The 20,834-nt window shown below is 38.8% G+C and overlaps 1 protein-coding gene and 1 non-coding gene across 3 annotated transcripts; both read left to right on the top strand.

Annotated features, from left to right (window-relative positions):
- The first annotated feature begins 2,237 nt into the window (after positions 1-2,237).
- On the top strand, positions 2,238-15,763 carry Med6 (mediator complex subunit 6). 2 transcript variants are annotated; one of them, XM_048362374.1, is made up of 8 exons: positions 2,238-2,302; positions 3,767-3,926; positions 6,065-6,156; positions 9,029-9,111; positions 9,741-9,849; positions 12,242-12,357; positions 14,827-14,854; positions 15,425-15,763. In XM_048362374.1, the coding sequence occupies exons 1-8, from the start codon at positions 2,281-2,283 to the stop codon at positions 15,553-15,555; spliced, it is 741 nt and encodes a 246-aa protein (XP_048218331.1). In that variant the 5' UTR covers positions 2,238-2,280; the 3' UTR covers positions 15,556-15,763. The 2 variants fall into 2 exon arrangements, with proteins under 2 accessions (XP_048218331.1, XP_048218332.1); XM_048362375.1 differs by lacking the exon at positions 12,242-12,357.
- Positions 4,836-5,026, top strand: LOC125363722. The gene has a single exon (XR_007213310.1). It is a non-coding gene; the product is annotated as a U2 spliceosomal RNA (small nuclear RNA).
- Positions 15,764-20,834: the final 5,071 nt, after the last annotated feature.

Below are 20,834 nucleotides of genomic sequence, written 5' to 3'. Positions count from 1 at the left end.
AAACAGAAAAGGCCAGAAGTGGTGCTATGGCTCAAGTTATGGAGTGCTAGGCTTGAGCAAAAGAATCCCAGGGACAGTGCTCAGGCCCTGAGTTCAAGCCCCAGGACTGGAAAAAAAAGGGATAAGATTAAAAACACCAAACAGCCAAATGCTAATGGTTCACGCCTGCCATCCTAGCTACTCAGGATCATGGTTCACAGTCAGCCTCAGTGGGAGAGTCTATTAACCATCAAAAAGTTGGAAGTGGAGCTGTGGTTCAAGTGGTAAAGTGCTTGCCTGGAGCCAGAAAGCTCAATGATAGCCTCCAGGCCCCGAGTTCAAGCCACAAGACCAGCAATACCCCCTCCATACACTTGGAAATTAAAAAAAATACTTTTAAGTAACTCACAGATTAAAAATAAAAGAATAAAACTCGATAAATCACACAGAACTGAATGACAATGGAAATACTACACATTGAAGCTCAAGGAATACAATGGGAGTATTTCGTCAAATGGAATTTATAGCATTACCTATATAGGAAGTGAATATCAATAATAATCATATCAATAAAATTGTTTAAAATATGCATGATTGTATTACTTGTGGGTGATTGCAGAGGTGCACATAACAGATTCTTGGTTTCTCTAACAAAGAATTGAATGAACACACATGTGACAAAATAAGGTGTTCAATAGAAAGTGCATCACTAAAGGAAACAGCAGCCTGAGTTAAGTTGCTCAAGAGCAAATCAGTGGTTAAAAACGTTCCATTTTGTGAGATTTAGGGAGTATGGAAGGAATTCATAGTAATGATAGTGGGCTGATTTTAGGGAAATGAAGGATCAAGACTTGGTAGGTTTTTGGAAGGGATCCGTGCATGCATCCCATAATTTTAAGAATATGGAACGAGATGCAACACATATGTGTAAGCCTTATGTTGGAGTTTGTTGTGCAAAGGTCAGGCTAAGGATGCAAAGGATTCCACTATGCAGGAGCCTCAGTTGGGCTAGAACTATCTAGGAGTTTCTGCGCCAAGCACAAACTGACCATTAATTACCCACAAGAGCTGCGGCCATGGGAGGAGATAGAACTCATGGGTGTCTCCTAGAACATGATTAGAAGAGGCTGGTTTCAGCATTCTTTCCCTATAGCTAATCTGCTTTAGTGGGATACTTACTTTACACATACAATTTCAGTATAAATCCCAGGTTGAAATTCCGGGTTGAAATTCAGTATGAATCCCAGGTTGTACCGCAGTATACTTTCATTATGCTGAGATTTTAATAGTGTGAATACCACATCTATAAGGTAAAAAATCCCAACTAAATACATGGTGTAGTCTTTTGACCCCTGTATTCTGGAGAATCTTCAGAGTTCTTGGTATTGAAGGATGTCGGCACACAACCCTCTCTCAGGGTATTGTCTCTTCTTAAGAAGTCACTGTGTCGTTTATGGGTAATTCCATTTTGCCTTTCTATAGCCACACTGGAGCTTCAGGCTTTCTGAAGCTTCCCATGGCTTTCTTAATCCACTGGATCACTCCTTGTTTGGAAGTCTTGCACCAGTTCCAAGCTACCTGGAATACAGGCATTAGACCCTTGCTTTGGGTGTTATTTCTCTCTCTCTCTCAATTTTGTTAATAGTTCAGAAGTACTTTCTGTCATGTGAAAATTTTGTCTTAGGTTTCTGACTGGCTGATATTTTTAATTAGTTTAGATTTTAAATGGGTTTAGTCACATGAAACTCAATGAAAAACAGTATTGGTCAATAGCTTCTAAATCTTAATAGTTCACTGGATACCCAAGAGGTGCTTACATTTACTTAGCTAGAGAAATTCATTTATGCAACATCATTAGCGAATCATTAGTAGATCACCATTTTCTTTTTTAGTATGGAAATATAAATTTATTTCTACATGTAGCCTATCAGAATGTGTCACTCCATCTGTTCCTGTAGGTCTAGTTTGTTTGTTTTTTTCCAGTACTCAGCCTTTTCGCGCCGCCTCTCCTTCCCCACGCCCCCACACCTCTTCTTTGGCCTTTCCGGTCCTACTTCCCTTTCCCAGACCGACTGCTCCCAGTTTCCTGCTGACTTCCCTTCTGTCTCCTGCTCGCTCCCCCGCCCTACTGCTCACCGGCCACGCCCCCTTGTAATCCCCACCCAGTTCGTCCTTTTGACTCTCGAGTGCAGATATTTTTGTCTCTTTTGACGACCCGTAACTCGCCGTTCCGTTCTGCCGTCTTCGTCGTTACGCATTTACTCTGCGCCGGAAGAAGACTCTGCAGGCACTTGCGGGATCATGGCGGCCGTCGATATCCGAGGTGATTGGCACTGTTGCGCTTTCTTTCTGATTTGACACTGGCTTGGAGTTTCAGATCCCTTCGGGAGATTTCTCAGGTTCTTCTGAACAGTGCCTAATTTGTCTTTAGAAATTTACTAAGTTTTTCCTGGTCTCTGAGGGGAATCTTCAAAGCGCCGACGGGCTTTGGGCCCTCGGATGGAGTTCTGTTGTTCTACGCACGTTTCTGCAGCAGCCTTGAGGCTGTTGTATCGTAATGACCGGGGGCTGTTTGTGCATAGAGAGGAAAGGGGTAAATGTCTCCACTCCACCCGTTGGGGTTTGGCCTGGAGGCATCCTTATTCTTGCTGTCGCTCCGCCGGAGTCCCTGGGCGAGAATGCCCAAGTCTTTCCGTTGTTAGCTTTGCTTTTCGGCATAACCAGTCTAGCATAACTTTCTAGCTTAACCTGTCAGGGGGTGGTTTCTTTTTTCACAGCTGAAATGTTGAGGTCCTGAAGTAGTTGCTAAATCAACCAGTGAATAAATGTGGAGATTGTAACCCCTTAATCGGTACCTTGTACGGTTGACTTCTGGGGGAAGCCAGTCCCTAGGGCTTAAACTCAGCACTTTGGCACTGTCCCTGAGTTTTTACTGCCCACGCTAGCTCTCTCACTTCAGTCACTGCGTACTTCAGGACTTTTGGTAGTTAATTGGAGGTTAGAGTTTTCACGGACTTTGCTGTCCGAGCTGGCCTCCAGCCGCGATCCTCAGCTCAGCCTCCTAAGTAGCTAGGATTAGAATGTTCAAGATGAGATGTTCTATATGAAGTGGTTGGAGTTTGTTTAACTTGGTGATATAGTCTCTTCATGCGGCTGGGAACACAGCCTCAAAGTGAAAAGGATAATGGTTTTATTTACAGTCTTAGACTGTACTTTTAATCCCAGTTAAGCATTTTGTGGTTGACCGTCCTTGGATAATGGAGATGGATATTTAAGTCTGTATAAATGAATTGATAAACATTTGTGGTTAGTAGAGTAAATCGTACTTGTTTATACTCCTCCGCCTATGAATTATAAGCATTTGCTAATTACTATGAATTGGGTCCATTGCTAATTATTGATGAGTAATGTAAACACATTTGTGTTGCTTATGAGTATTAATAATAAAATACATTAAAATCACTGTGAGAACAGAAAAAGAGCCACCGACACTATTATCATATATTATACAGTGAGTACACCTACCTCCTATACTTACAAAAAATTATTTCTACTCCTTTAGGTAAATATCACTGTTCTGTGCTTTTATAACTCATTTAACCCTACCTTTATTATAATGCTTCCTAGATTATGTTGTCATTGCTTTCTTGCATATGTCTCTCTTCTGTTAGGTAATGAGAATGAAGCTCGGGGCCATGCCATTTTTATACAACATTAGATGCATAGTAGATATTTGTTGGCTTGGATTATTTTTCTAATCTTTTATCCTTTTTTATCTTTCCCCTAGATAATCTGCTGGGAATCTCTTGGGTTGACAGCTCTTGGATCCCCATTTTGAACAGTGGTAGTGTACTGGATTACTTTTCAGAAAGAAGTAATCCTTTTTATGACAGGACTTGTAATAATGAAGTGGTCAAAATGCAGAGGCTAACATTAGAACACTTGAAGTAAGTTATTATTAAATGATAGCATCTTCACCAACTAGAGATTTTGCCATTAATAGTTCTTTTGAGTTGTAGATCATGAAGTAGAACGTTTGGAAGAAAAACTGATTTGTGTGGGTTTGACATGCAAAGGATTTACTAGCAGTTACTGTCTTCTTTTGTATAATTTCATAATCTACTTAAAGTAAAACTGGGGTTTAGATCCTGTGATGAACAGCTGCTGTCAGCCAAATAGCTATAATTATTGCCCTTTTAAAATCTAATTTAGTGTTAGACATATAGTGCATGACAAGCAAAAATTTAGCCAAACATAAAATAAGGATTCTTTAGTCTTAAGATCATAAATAATTAAGAATTTATTACTATTGTAAAAGTGTCTGAAACTTCTATGTATAATTTTATCATGTCACCTAAATATGGGGGGTGGGGGTGGGTTTTATAAAGTTAAATTTCCATGTGCTGGGAATATGGCCTAGTGGCAAGAGTGCGTGCCTCGTATACATGAAGTCCTGGGTTTGATTCCTCAGCACCACATTTATACTAAAAGGCCAGAAGTGGCACTGTGGCTCAACTTGGCAGAGTGCTAGCCTTGAGCAAAAAATACACACAAAAAAAGAAAGAAATTAAATTTCCATGGTATTATAAATGTCTTGTTATGAGGCAAATTAACCTACTAAGGACAATTTACTGTTGCTTTTACACATAATCTGGCAGTTCAAAAAATGTATTGGGTTACAGATAAGGTTTTCTTCTGTTTGCTCTTTGGGTAGAATATATAGCTGGATCTTCATGACTTTTTAACATTTTTTATTCTACTTATAGGGTGTGGTCTGGAAGTGACATACTATTTTGATTGGCTTTTTGTATCATGCTATTCAGTGTACTTGTATGATTACAAATATTTAGATTTAGATTGCTTCTTGGCCTTTTGGCTGAGATCAAGTGAAGTATCTGTGCTTATCAGTTTAATATCGGATATGTCATCTATCCGAGGACAATATATTAAATGGATTTTTGGAGCTGGGATTTGGAATTGGAGCTTGCTTCATCTACTCCACGCATCGACCTGGTGTTGTCGTACCTCCAGGACCGGTGCATCCCTTTCGGGGACTCACTGTGGTTTTTAAAAGTACACTTATTGTCTCCATACTCTGTGTTTTGTCCCAGTGTTGTTCTAGTTTTTGACTTCGGGGGACTGGTGGTCCGGCGTAGTCTGGCCTTGGTGTTGCTGCCCTAGGACTGTTGACACCACAGGCCAACCTACTTTGTGCATGCATTGGTTTCTTAGCGCTAGTGGTTTTTCTGCTCTGGGAAGCCTTGTGTATGATTCCAGGTAGAGGAAACTTTCCAGGGGTTGTGGGGGTTGTTGTTTTGCTTTGTTTTTTCTTCACCTCATTATTTGAGCTGGCCCAGTCATCTTGTCAGTCTGCTAACTCTGCTTCTTCTGCTAACTTCTGCTTACTTAATGGGGAATAGTAGCTTTAATGCAATGACCATGTGACTAAAGGGAAAACTGCAAAGTTTCCCAGAGTATTGCCAAATGTGTTTTTAACTTACTTTGACCACCTGCGTGTGGTATGTGTGATTTTTGCCTTTAAAAAACCAGCCCTATTTAGGCTCAGTGCTAATTAACCTAATTAGCCTAATTAACCGAGTAGTGATGACTTTTTGAATTGCATTAAGTGTTAAAGTTGAAAAAAAAAAAAGTCTCATAATGCACCACGGTGCCAGTTAGACCCAATATCCATGTTTGTTCTGTCCCTGAGCTCATTTTGCTCAAGGCTGGTGCTCTAAGACACTTTGAGCCACAGCAACACTTCCGGTTTTCTGATGGTTAATTGATATTGGGGAGTTTTCAGCACTGGCTAGCCTTGAACCATGATCCTCAGATAAATAAAAAGTAAAAAGAAAAAATGCTTAGATTTAAATTCACTATGAGTTTTTGCAGAGAAATTTTGTTTTTGTTTAAAAACCAAATCTTACTCTTGTATATCACCCAGTTTTCATCAATAGTCAGTTTTTAAACCAAACATAGGCAATTTTAGTCATGTTTACAATGTTGCTGCAATTTATCTGATAATTGGAAAGTCCTACAAAATTGTGTGGGCATTCATCGCTCTTTGGGTACCTGTCTGTTACAGTCAAATGGTTGGAATTGAGTATATCCTTTTGCATGCTCAAGAACCTATTCTTTTCATCGTTCGAAAGCAGCAGCGCCAGTCTCCTACTCAAGGTAAAGTATTAAACTTCAGACATTATTTCTTTTTAAAGTATCTTATATACTTCCCAACCTATATGTTTTTATTGGCAGGAGGTGTGGATCTAGTTGGTTTTGGTGCTCTGCAAGCCCCACACATGCTTAGTACTTTGTTAAGTGGTCTGATCAGACTCAGAATGTCTTTGTACTCACCACTAAAATTCATTAGAGCTACACAGTAAGGATATACAGTGAGATTAGTCATGGAAAAAGACATATTGGGTATGGTCTACAGGAATCCTTGTGCAGGATTTTCCTCCTGAAAGGAGCCATAGTAAGTGTGGTTCATTAAACTCCTAAGTCCAGGATTTGTATTCTGACTGGTAATACAGGCATCCTCTGTGAAACAGAATTTCAGAATCCCAGAAGGAAATCAGGGGTTCACTATACTCATACTGTTTGTACAGTATGGCTACAGCAGGTATAACTGTCACTTGCTTAGGAAATATTTCAGAAGCCATGTTCTATGAGAACTTCTTGCTGTATGTCCAAAGACAATTCCCCAAGCCCTAAATATTAGGGAAGTTCCTGTTTTCCTGTGATCAGAGTTGTAGGAATCCCACAGAACCTTAAGCATCCTAAGGAACTTTTCATCTCAGTACACTTGAGTTAATTCTGTTATAAAATAAATGACAGATATAACCTTATCAAGTTTCTAGTAGATCAATTGAATATTCTTAATTATGTACCCAAACAAAACTCATTCCTGGATTTTTACTATTAAAGCTTGCTGAAGAACTTAAACTGGCAGGTGCTGGTGGCTCACACTTTAATCCAAGCTACTCAAGAGGCTAAGATTTTGAAGCCAGCTAGGGCAGAAATGTCCATGAGGAAGCCGGGCACTGGTGGCTTTCACCTGCAATCCTAGCTACCTAGGAGGCTGAGGTCTAAAGATTGCTGTTCAAAGTTAGCCCAGAACAGAAAGTCTGTGAGACTCTTAACTCCAATTAACCACCTAAAAATTGGAAGTGGAGCTGTGGCTCTAAGTGGTGGATTGCTAGCCTTAAGCAAAAAAGCTCAGGGACAAGCACCCAGGCCCTGAGTTCAAGCCCCACAGCCACCACCACCAAAAAAAATAAGTCCATGTAACCAGCAATGCTAGAAGTAGAGATGCGGCTCAAGTGGTAGAGCACCACCCTTGAGTGACAAAGCTAAGTGAGAACATGGGAACCTGAGTTCAAGCCCCAGTACCAAAAAGAAACAAAACAAAAAGTAACACTGAAGACTAATGAATCCTGATTTAGTTTGTCTGAAAAGCCAAGTTCATCATCTATTCTAGAGATGACCAGAATAAGACACACTGGAATCAAACTAGCATTGTGGAAAATGTCACACTAAAGAGAGGATTCAAGGTAGATATTTAGGAACAACCCTTACTCTGGTAATGATTCCAGAGAATGACTTGCTAAAGAAGTTGTATTTCCAGAATCCAAATTGAATTTCAAAATGAAAGATCTGGAGTCTCTTGCCAGGGAAAGAAAGACATCCTTAGAAGAAAGGCAAGACCATGTGAGACAATTCAGAAGCCACACAGTTGGTACCAGGCTCAGTAACAGCTATGTTATTCCTTAGGGCTCGGCCCTGAGACTCAGAGGCAAGTTTAGTGCATAAAGTATCTTTACTGTGAACCCAACATCTCTCTTGCTTGCTGTAAGAGAGATTGTTTTTATTGTGTTCTCTTGCTTTAATTGATGAGTATTGACAACACTTGGGAACTTGTTTGAAATGCACTATGCCTACCTGATGAGAAGAATATGGAACCAACCCAGATGTCCCTCAGTAGACCAGTAGTAGATCAGGAAAATGTGGTACATATACACAATGGAATTTTATGCCTCTATCAGAAAGAATGACATTGCCCATTTGTAAGGAAATGGAAGGACTTGGAAAAAATTATACTAAGTGAAGTGAGCCAGACCTAAAGAAACATGGACTCTATGGTCTCCCTTATAGGGGATAATTAGCATAGGTTTAGGCTAGTCACAGCAGAGGATCCAAAAGAGCCCAATAGCTATACCCTTATGAACATATAAGATGCTAAGTGAAATGAACTCCATGTTATGGAAATGACTTATATCACTGTTGTAATTACTTTCAACATGTGATGTGAAACCGTAGCTTCTATTATTGATGACCCTCTTGTATCCCCTTCCTGTGGTTGTACCTGCACTATCTCTGAATCTTATGTGAGTACATTGGAAACCGTGTATACTGGTATTAGAACTAGGAAACTGAAAGGGAATAAAAAAATCCAGAGACACAGGGTAAAAAGACAAACGACTACAAAAGAATACTTGCAAAACTGTTTGGTGTAAATCAACTGAACAACTCATGGGGGGAGAGGGAAAGAGGGAGGGGGAATGAGGGAGGAGGTAACAAACAGTACAAGAAATGTATCCAGAGCCTAACGTATGAAACTGTAACCTCTGTGTACTTTAGTTTGACAATAAAAATTTTAAAAAAAGAAAAAAAAAGAATCTCATTTTAACAGGTTCCAAATGGACATTAAATTGAGCAACTGTGATTCAGATATTCAGTAAAGTTTGAGGCACATTGCTCTTGGCTAAGAATTTGACATACTTTATTTCTAAAGCCTAAATAAATTATTTAAATAAATTATTTAGGCTTTCTGGGCAAAACTACTCAACTGTTGCCCAAGTAACTATAGATAACCTGTAAATAAATGCTTGTGGCTGTCTCCCAAAACAACTTTATTTACAAAAACAAAAATTGCCTCACTTTCCTGGTTTAATTTAGGAAAATGTCAGATTGCCTGTTAATTTAAGATCTGTCTAGCAATTTATATCCAGAGATGTATTCATAAACATTTTTTCCCCTGTTGCTTTAGTCATCCCACTAGCTGACTACTATATCATTGCTGGCGTTATCTATCAGGCACCAGACTTGGGATCGGTTATAAACTCCAGAGTGGTAAGTGTCCTTACATCCTTTATACACGAAAGAAAATTTTAATAGGAATATCTAGCTTACAAGAAACAAACAGGAACTCTTCTCCCTTGTGTAAGTTGGCATAAAATGTTGACTACTAGAATGTCTTTTGCAGTTTACTGGGGGCCAAGTCGGTGTTAATGGATACAGTTGGCTTTCATTGTGCTTGGGTTCTACACCCTTGCTGGTTTAAAAGTACTCTTGACAAAAAAAACAAAATGTGCCTGTACTCAATGTGTACAGACTTTTTCTTGTCATTCCCAAAGCAATATAGAATAACTTGTTACATAGCATTCACATTTCATAATGTCTCATAAGTAATATAGAGATGATTAAAAGTAAATAGGTGAATGTGTAGATTATATGCAAATACTGCATCATTTTATGTGAAAAACTTGCGCACACAGGGGTTTTTGTATCTGGGATATCTAGAACCAATCCTTGTAGATTACTGAGAGATGATGGTACAGTTCTCATTATATAGTAATTTAGGTTCTTTAAAAAAGCAAAAATGGGAAATTCTTGTCTTTACATAAATAATATTTTGTATTTACTTTGGAAATTTTGATTGACCAAATGAGAAATTTAATACTTGATTTTTTTTCCACAAGCTTACTGCAGTTCATGGCATTCAGTCAGCTTTTGATGAAGCTATGTCCTACTGTCGATATCATCCTTCCAAAGGATATTGGTGGCATTTCAAAGACCATGAAGAGCAAGGTAGAGCACCTAGATCTTTCTAAAATACACTTGTCCTCCCCCGTCGTGTGTGTGTGTGCATGCGTGTGTGTGCATGCACGTTGCTGGTGGTGGTGGTGGTACTTACTTAACCGAACCGAACACCACTTGTATGCAAGTGCTATATCCTGATGCTATATATACCTAGTCCTCTAAATTGGTCTTTGTTCCTCTAAGGATGTTGGTTTCTTTTTATAAATATTTTTACTGGCAAACATTAACTAGTACAAGGGGATTTCATTGTTATCATTCCATAGATGTGTACAGTGGAAATTGAACAAATTCCCCCCTCAATTATATTTCCCTTTCCTCTCCCTGAATCTGATTTCTTAGGTAAAAGGATATTGATGTTTCCTAGGTGTACTTTATGTTTTAGTAGGATGGTAACATTATTGCAGTTGTGATTCTTTATAAGTAGATGTAGTTGGACTCAAATGTGGCTTAGTAGTAGAGAGCTTGCCTAGCATGCATGAAACCCTAGTTTTGGTGCCTCAATACCACATAAACAGAAAAAGCCAAAGTAGGGCTGTGGCTCAAGTGGTAAGGGTGCTGCTATCCTTGAGCAAAAGAAGCTCAGGGACAGTGCCCAGGCCCTAAGTTCAAGCCCCTGGACTGGCAAGAATAAATAAATAAGTATATATAGTAATAGCTTTCACATAGGAGCAGATAAGTTTCATCTGCTAGGTAAGTAGTAACTTTTGTGAGAGTGATTCAGGGTTTTAAAATATGTGGGTCACAAAGAGGAGAAATAGTGCTAAGGGACAAGCAGGTATTTCCTACTGCCTGTTGTATCATCTTGAGATTTGGAACCTGTAATCTCCCTCTGATCTTCAGAGTAGAGTGGGTGAGAGGCTGTTCATACAGCCTTGTTTGTTGATGGCCAGGCTGTTTTCTGACCCTTTTGTATTATATCCACCATGACAGCAGACATCCTATTTCCCACAGTTACTACTCTGCTCTACCATTGCTTTTTCACCATGTTCAGAAATGTGTGTATAGTAATATTCCTATTCTCTTACTTCCTTCTTTGACAAAAGCAACTCAGAATAAATTACATGGCAAAAGGAGCCTTTATAAAGAGTTTAAACCTGTGGAGTAATTTGGGTAAGGGTTTGTGTTTTTGCCATGGCCAGCCTTGGACTGTAGTCCTCTTACATATGCCTCTCATATAGTTGGAATCACAGGATCTCCTTAACTTTTTGCCTAGGCTGGCTTCAAATTGTGGCTTGCCTGGTCTCTACTTCCTAAGTAGCTTGGATTGCAGACATGAGTCACTCACTATTCCTGGCCCTATTTTGACTTTATAGTAGGTGCAGGCAAGGATGTTTGATATAGGGCTATTTTCCCTGTCCTAATGGACTTCAGAACAACATCAGGAACCCCTTTATTTAGAGACAGTTCCCAAACAGCACCCCCCCCCCAACACTTGTGAATAGTTTCAGGAATTTTCTTTCTAGCTTTCTTTACCCCCTTTCTTCATGGAAAAAGGCCACTTGTTTGCATGTCATTCTAAAGAGCCTGCTGAAATTTCTCTGGCCTATGCTATCATATCCTGGGTATGAATCATCTCCTTTTCTAGCAAACCTGTGCTGAATACACTACTTGCTCAATAGTCACATAGTAGTCAACTCAGTTATCAGACTAATAACCAAAATTATCACAGTTCTTGTGTTACAATAAATTTTTTGACCTCATGACCCCAAGTACAAGAGTAATAATGCCAGAGATTCAAATACGCCCAAAACTTAAGAGTGCTTCCTGTAAGTAAAATATGAAAGATGTTTTGAAAGAGACCACATTCATAAAATTATTACTGTAAAAGAAAAAAGACCACTTGATACACTTAAAATACACTTAGACATTTATGAAAAACTTTAGTCATATAATTCTTAAGTAGCCCTGCTTACATAATGAAATGGAAGTTTCTTTAAAAGACATTGGCCAGGCACTGGTAGCTCATGCTTATAATCCTAGCTATTCAGGAGGCTGAGATCTGAGGCTCGTGATTCAAAGCTAGCCCGTGCAGAAACTCTTACCTCCATTTAAGCACTCAGAAACCAGAAATGGTGCTGTGGCTCAAGTGGTAGAGTGCCACAAAGAGGCTCAGGACCTGAATTCTAGCCCCACAACCGACCAAAAAAAAAAAAAGGACATATTTACCACCTTTCCAAATGAAAGGATTTAACATCATTTAGGAAGCTGATCTAGAGCCCTTCTGTCTGTGTATTATGTTTAGCTTATTTTGGGAGTCACCTTGGTATAGTGTCTATTGAAAATAATGAAGCTTGAATATGTTAATGATGGAAAAAGATTTGTAAAACACAAGAGGCTTAACTATTAAGCAGTGTTTTGATTTGGATTTCATATTTGATAGATAAAGTCAAGCCTAAAGCCAAAAGGAAAGAAGAACCAAGCTCTATTTTTCAGAGACAGCGTGTGGATGCCTTACTTGTAGATCTCAGACAAAAATTTCCACCCAAATTTGTGCAGGTAATAGAACATATGACTAATTTTTGGGTAACCTATCAATAAGAGTGAGGTATTAAAATTACCCACTGTTGTTATATTGGGAGATACCTGTGTTTTATTTGTCCAGTAGTGTTTATTTCACTTTGTAAACATTTTTTCCATCTTTTTCCTTTCTTTAAGCCTTTGTCTTTTCCAGTGAGGTTCATTTCTTACAAGAAAAAAATGGGTGGGTCTTGTTTCTTTTTTGTCTAGTCTACCAGTTTGTATCTTTGTCTCTGTGTGTGTGTGAGAGAGAGTGATGGTGGTGGTACTAGGTTTGCATTCAGGGTTTTGTATTTCCTAGACACTAGATACTTCCTAGATACTCTAGTGTTTGAGCTTTGCCTGTTGCAACAATTCACTCATTGTAAAATCTAGTTACTTACTTACTTTGTTGGCATCATGGAGTTTGAACTCAGGGCCTTGTATTTGTTTTGTTTTGGGTTTGTTGTTGTGTTTTTTTTTTTTTTTTGCCAGTCCTGGGGCTTGAACTCAGGGCCTGAGCACTGACCCTGGCTTCTTTTTGCTCAAGGCTAGTAGTACTCTAGCACTTGAGCCACAGCGCCACTTCTAGCTTTTTCTATATATGTGGTGCTGAGGAATTGAACCCAGGGCTTCATGTATAAGAGGCGAACACTTTAGTAGGCCATATTCCCAGCTCAGGGCCTTGCACTTAATAAGCAGGTGTTCTACTACTGAGCCATATCTCCAGACCTTTTTTGAACTGATTATTTTGGAAGTAGGGGCTCACTTTCTGCCTGGCACATACTTGTACTGTTATCCTCCTGTTTATGTTCTCCAGTGTAGCTGGGATGGCAGACATACACCACTGTACTCAACTGTTTAGATGGGGAAGAGTATCTCTTGAACTTTTTGCTCAGACTGTCCTTGAACTGGATTTCTTCTGACTTATGCTTCCTGTGTAGCTAGGATTATAGGCATGAGCCCATTGGCACTTGGCTCAGAGTTGTTACTTTAAGGTATGTACTAATTCCTGCCAATTTGTAATGTTTAATTTGTTCATAATCCATATTTTTTTCAGTTGAATTATTTGCAGTGTTCAGGCAGTAACAGGTGGGTATGAGCTTGAGGAGCAGCTTCTCACCACTAGGCTGGTTTAGTTCAGTAGACAGGCATTCATTCATTGTGCTCAAGGGACAAGGCCCAATCTCCAGAACTACTCACAGGGAAGAAAACTAGCTCCAGAAGAAACCATACATGTTAGACAACTCCACTATGGAAATAGAATAAGTAGTCTTGAAAAAATCACCATCTCAGCCTGGTGCTGGTGATTCATGCCTGTAATCCTAGCTACTCAGGAGGCTAAGATCTGAGGATCATGGTTCAAAGCCTATCTGGGCTGGGAAGTCTGTGAGACTCTTATCTCCAACTAATCACCAAAAATCAGAAGTCCAGCTGTGGCTCAAAGTGGTATAGCACTAGCTTTGAGCAGAAAAGCCTGGGGACAGCACCCAGGTCCTGAGTTCAAGCCCAAAACTGAAAAATAAAAAATCACCATCTTAGTTAGGCACCAGTGACTTACTGTAATCTTAGCTGCTCAGGAGGCTGAGAACTAAGGATTGTGGTTTGAAGTCAGTCTAGGCAGGAAAGTCTGTGAGACTCTTCTTTCCCAATTAACCACCAGAAAACCAGAAGTGAAGCTGTGGCTCAAGTGGTAGAGCACTAGCCTTGAGCAGAAAAGCTCAGGGATAGTTCCCAGGCCCTGAGTTCAAGCCCTACAACTGACAAAAAAAAAAAAAAAAAAAGGAGGAAGAGGAAGAAGCAGCAGCAGCAGCTCAGACATAGCACCCCAGGCCCTGAGTTCAAGCCCTAGGACTGGTACCAAAAAAGAAAAAAAAAAATCATCTCACTTTCTAGTAACCTTAGAGGAATAAGAGAGCAAAGATACACTATTCAAACATAGAAGATACTAATCAACTATGAAAGAAATGAAAAGGAAATCAGGATAATACTAGTAAATAGTACAAGTAATAAAAATGGAAGAGGAGAAAGGAAAAGGAAATAGAAGGGAATATAGTTCTTTTTTTTCTCTTTTGTTCTCATGCCTGCCAACTTTAAAAGTCAGAGGATTCATCACTCTCAATCTGCTTTCTTATTGTCCGTATCCTGTTTAAAAGCTCCATCATTTCCTCTCATTGGATTCTACTTGACTTTTTGTAAAGTATTGTAGCCTTTGTGTGGAGGGAAAGTGCTTTTTAAAATGATCAGTGGTTTTTATCAGTGATTATTTTGTCTTTATTGGAATGGGACTAAGAAGTAGAAAATGAAAAATGTATTTATATAATACATGAATAGCAATTTTTATGGTACACAAACAGTAACTTTGCTTTATGAATTAGAAAAGCAAGAAGAAAACTTTGCTAACCTGCTCTGTTTTCTGTTATTTCTTCTTTTTTCCCCTCCCCTTATCCCCTGTTTTTTAAATTACAGCAAAAGTCTGGAGAAAAGCCTATCCCAGGTATGCTTTATCTGATATTCTTATTAAGCTTGAAACAAAACCAAACTTCTATTTAACAAAGTGACAGTAACAGCATGTGAGAAGATCTGTGGTCATTTTGTCCTTCCTGGCTCTCATTGTGGTTTGTTACTTCTCATCTTTGCAAACAGGTGGGGCTTTTGTGGTAGTGATATACTCTGTTATTTAAAAGATGAATTCATGTGAAAAGAGTAGGTATGGAGGGATTGTGAAGAACCTAGGATGACCTGAGGTAGTTTTTCATTGAAAACAGATACTGAACTACAATTGAAACTGGAATACAATAATTATAACTCTTATTTATACATGATGACCTATTTAAATACCATGTGTTTTTGTCTAGTGTCATAAATCTCCTTGAGGTTGTTCAATTTACAAATGAGTTCTTACATCTGATTGAGGAATTAACTCAAGGTGGAGCTGGAGATAGCCATTAAAATGAATTTGAAAAAGTGAACTATTCCTATTAACCATTATCTAAATTTAATCTATCCTTTTACCCTCGTTCATCTCCAAAACAACAACAACAACAAAACTGCTTTGGATATCTAGTGGAACAGACCAAGAAAGAGGCAGAACCCATTCCAGAAACTGTAAAATCTGAGGAGAAGGAGACCACAAAGAATGTCCAACAGACTGCGAGCACTAAAGGCCCCCCTGAGAAACGGATGAGACTTCAGTGAATATAGGACAAAAGAGAAGCTTGCAAGACTCTTCGTGTCAGTTATACCTCAGTTCTCTGGTGGGATCTTGAGCTTTAAAATGCTCTGTGTGGAATGTACTTGTTCTTTTAGAAGGGATCTTATACACATCATATTTTTTTTGGAGAAGTTGGTAGTACTGGATATTGAACCCAGGGCCTGGTAAAATGCTAGGCAAGAGTTTTACAACTGGGGCTGGGGATATGGCCTAGTGGCAAGAGAGCTTGCCTCGTATACATGAGGCCCTGGGTTCGATTCCCCAGCACCACATATACAGAAAATGGCCAGAAGTGGCGCTGTGGCTCAAGTGGCAGAGTGCTAGCCTTGAGCAAAAGGAAGCCAGGGACAGTGCTCAGGCCCTGAGTCCAAGGCCCAGGACTGGCCAAAAAAAAAAAAAAAAGAATTATACAACTGAACTGTGCCCCAGCCTTTTATCATGATGTATCTTTTTGAATAGTTTTTGTATCTTTCTCTTCTGGATTGGGTACCACACATGCTCACAGGTGTGCCAGCATGTACCTTGAAAGTCAAAATAAAGTTATTTGTATATATTGCTTGATCTTGGATTTTTCCTCTGTCTATGTCTGAAGTTTTTTCAGATGCACTTTGAGGACACAAGAGGTGAATGTTAACATAGGAATAATTAAACACATGTTTTTGTATTAGGTACATATTTCTCAGTACTACAGTGATAAAGTTACTGGCAATGTGAAAGATAAAGAAAAGCCTCTATAAGAGAGCTGTGAATTTTATTTCCTTTTTTTAGTAGAGTTACAAAAACTATGTGTGGCTTTTAAACCATAGTTTGTGTGGTTCTGTTTGTGCATTTTTACCTTATATTGTTGTTTGTTTTAAACATTTTCCTATATTTACTTCATTCTTATGGAACATCTGTTTTAGCGATTGAATGATTTCCAAGGGATTATTAGTCTCAGGATTTGTAAAACTACCTGTTATATTTCTGTTTTCTGAGTTTGAATTATTTTAAATGGGGCTACAGTGAACTATGTCTGTGTATAATATATTTTCAGTATTTACATTTTTTTCTTAGGATAACATTCAAAGGTAACCACTAGACTTATTTTTAAATTTTTTTGGTGCGGAGCTAGGGCTTGAACTCGGGGCCTGCGCCCTGTCCCTAAGCATTTTTTGCTCAAAGCTATCGTTCTACTACTTGAGCCACAAACTCTACTTCCAGCTTTTTTGGTGGTTAATTGGAGATATGAGTCTCGGGGATATGCTTCCCCAGGCTGGCTTTGATCCTCAGACCTTTGCCTCCTGAGTAACTAGGATTATAGGCATGAGCTACCAATACCCAGCTTAGGCTCTTTATATTTTAATTGCTCTCTACTCATGTTGCTCAGTTGCTTTTCTTTAAAGATTAGTTACCACTCAAATGACAAAGTATGAAAGTAACAGTTGCACCAGCATTTTCTTCCACTGAATCTTGTCACTTACAGTGTTAGTGCCAATTAAGTATCGAAAATATACTTAATATTTAAAGGGGTGGAACAATTTCTTGGTTTCTGGTTTTATGAAAGTTTGGTCTTACATGAAAATTTTGTTCTAGCTTTAAATTGTTATGTATTGCAGACATTTAGAAACGCTGTAGGAAGAATACAAAGACTTTCTATATATGTATATCTTTTGTGTATAAATGTGTGTTATATATATGCACACATAAACCCCTTTTATTTTGGATTCCTTGTTGTACCCTTTTCTCTAAGTACTTTAGTAAGGTTTATGTTTGTTTTTTTGCTAGTCCTAGGTCTTGAACTCTGGGCCTGGATACTGTCTCTGTACTACTTTGCACAAGGCTAGCACTCTACCCCTTGAGCCACAGTGCCACTTCTGGCTTTTTCAGTGATTAATTGGAAATGAAAGTCTCATGGACTTTCTGGCCCTGGCTGGAAACTTCAATCCTCCGATTTCAGCCTCCTGAATTGCTAGTATTGCAGGCATGAGCCACTGGTACCCGGCTTTAATAGGTCTTTTTAAAAATTAAGAACAATCTCTTATATAGCTACTATATTCTTATCTTTAGATCTTACTCATATTTTGCTCGTAGTGCCAGTGATGCCATTCACAGCAAAACAACATTGTGAATTATACATTGGATTTAGTTGTTCTTTCTTTAATCATTAGTCTCCTTTCATCTGGAGCAGCTCTTAGTTTTTCAAGACTTAGATATTTAAAGTTCATGACATTTGTTTTGATGAATGCTTCTTAGTTTGGGTGTATTTGGTAGATAAAATCCACCTCATACATAACTTGCTAGAAACTGATGTTTAGATTATCACAAGTTTAAGCCAATGAGAGCCCTTTCAAGCCGATTCCTGTGTCCTTTTATATGATCTCATTCATTGAGTTTTTTTTTAATAAGACATTCCAGATTCATGCCCAACTTGAAGACAGCTATTTCTTTAAGGATCTCTTAGATCTTTTAGATCTAAGAGATTTGCAAATCATGGTGTGGATGTGCTTACATTGTTTCTGAGGTGTCATTGCTTCCAGGTCTTTTCTGCTGATTTTTTTAAAATTTTTATTTTTTTATTGTTATAAAGGTGACATCCAGAGGGGTTACAGTTAACCACATCAGGTAAAGAGTACATTTCTTTTTGGGCAGTGTTATCCTTTCCCTCATCCTCTCTACTGATGGAGTTTATACAGACATATACACATGTGTAAGAAAATATGTATATGCCCATATGCATCTCTATTTGTCTATTCTTTGTAGTTTAAAAGTTATCCACAATGCTTCCCTCCAATTCTAGTCCATCACTCCAAAGTTTACTATGTTCTTTTAGGAATTTTGCTAATTGATGATCTTCCCTTTTTAAGATCTTATTGTCACTTTTGGACCATGGTTTGAATTTTGTGTGCACAGGAATTTCTTGAGAGCTCCATATGGGCCATTTCACCAGCATGACTCATTTCTACATTTCATTTGGCCTGTTTCCTACACTTGGCTTGCTTCCATTAGCCTCTGCATTCATTACAAAATCTGTTTGATAGTGTCCTGAAGTTTATCATTCATATTTGCCAGTCTATTTCAATTTTGCTATGTCAGGTCCTAATCACCATAGAAGTCACTTGGATCCCTGTACTTGTGCATCAGTAAGGCATTTCATCACAACACTGAGTGGTAATCTAATTGTGATGCTACTCCATGCACATTCCCAATAGGATGGGACTTCAGCTATGTAATTAAGACTATGGATATGCCCATACAAGTTCCACATTTCCAGTTTTCCTCTCTTGCAATCAGTCATAAACCGGCTCTTCTATATGCCAAGATCCATGTAAGAGAACAGAAACTCACCAGAAGGAAATTGCCAGGGGAAAGGAAATGAGAAGTTATTAGAGGACTGAAAAGATCAACAGAGAATGTAGAGATACATAGGATTTCCCAAGAGCTCCAAGAAAAGGGAAAGAGTTGATGCTATGATAACCTAGATTCTTTTATATACACCTCATAGATCTGCACCTTGACCAGGAATGTGAAGGATGGGTTCTGCTTGGATGGTGCTGGTAATTTGGGAACTTAGAAAAGGACTGGAGTCAATAGCTCCTTTAGCAAATGATGCTGGCGAAGTGCTGGTAACTTAGGAAGCTTGGGAGAGTGTCTTCCAAAAGCTATGACTCAAATCTCAGCGGGAGGGTACCTCACCAGTGAGGGATGATATGAAGACTAATATGTGGCATGGTCGGATAGAGCTGGTAGTGGGATACCTGAGAAAGGAACATTGTCAGGCTGATGTTGGATGCCCAGAGGACTGGAGGTTATCCTGGTATGACTAGTTCTCAGACTTCAGAGGAAGGAGCACATTCTGCTGCTTCCTGAACCTTTGAAAAGACTTGGTAGAACTTTCTCTGGGCATGTGATATCAAGTAAATGTGACTGTTGGGGCACAGAACTATGAAATGGGGAGCCCCAGGAAGTAGTAGCATGCAAACAGGAATTATTTACCTTTTAGGAAGTTTTGTTTGTTTTTTCTTCTTTTTTTACTTTTAGTGTTCCTCTGGTGACCTTTTAGGAAAAACTCATTAAAACTTGTCACTACAGAGAAATTTAACATGTAGACTGCCATCCCTAGGTTAACAGACCAAGATTTCGGTTTAGATGAGGAAATAATTGATCATCATCATAAGAACTCTTACTTTTGTGGTGATAGGCAATGGAATGTTATATTTCTCAATGCAGTGCTTTCTGATGTCTTCTACTCTATTATGTTTCATTTCCTTGTGACTCCTTAAATTGATTTCATGCCCAGCATGGTTTGTGACCCATGTTTGAGAAATCGTTAAATACATCATGACTGAGGAAGTAGAGAGGATGATAGAGGTTTTGAGGAATTTGCAATAGCTCGTTGGTGATTGAGAGAGAGATGCTTGTGATGATTGAAGTCCAAGTAATGTCACAGGAAGAGCTGGAGTGTGGCACCAGTTCACATAATGGGAATGTAATGTTCCTGTATGACTTGTCTTGGGAGTAATGCACTGATAACAAAGACTGGTCTATACCAAGGATTCTTTGCAATAAGCTTTTCTATTTTAACTTTATATATGTACATATATACATTACATATACATATGTACACATATATATATAAACATACATAGAAATGAATGTATATATATGTTTACATGTATACATATGCATGTAATATACAGGTGTACATGTGTATGTATATTTTGAACTTAGGACTTTGTACTTGCTAGGCAAGTGATTTACCAATAGAGCATAGTTCTAGCCCTTTTTATTCTGATTTTTTTTTATTTATTTATTTTGCCAGTCCTGGGCTTGGACTCAGGGCCTGAGCACTGTCCCTGGCTTCTTTTTGCTCAAGGCTAGTATTCTGCCACTTGAGCCACAGCGCCATTTCTGGCCGTTCTCTATATATATGTGGTGTTGGGGAATTGAACCCAGGGCTTCATGTATACGAGGCAAGCATTCTTGCCACTAGGCCATATTCCCAGCCCCTGAATATTTATTGACATAGAGCCTTGCTTTTTGTTTGGGCTGGCAAAAAGCTAGAATGACTGGCACACAGCACCATGCTTTGTCTTTTTGGTTGAGATGGAGTATCAGGAACTCTTGCCATAGCTAGCTTAGATCTTCCAGATCTCAGCCTCCTGAGCAGTTGCTGGGATTGTAGATGTATCTTCAATGCACAGCTACTTTTTCATAGTTCTGGCAATGTTTTATATATGTTATAATCTGAGTCTTCTTTTGTAATCCTCTCAGTTCATCCATCCAT

The sequence above is a fragment of the Perognathus longimembris genome, chromosome 14 (assembly GCF_023159225.1).
Source record: "Perognathus longimembris pacificus isolate PPM17 chromosome 14, ASM2315922v1, whole genome shotgun sequence".
NCBI lineage: Eukaryota > Metazoa > Chordata > Mammalia > Rodentia > Heteromyidae > Perognathus > Perognathus longimembris.
The sequence above is the reverse complement of the archived record's forward strand: the minus strand, read 5'-3'. Positions and strand labels throughout refer to the sequence as shown.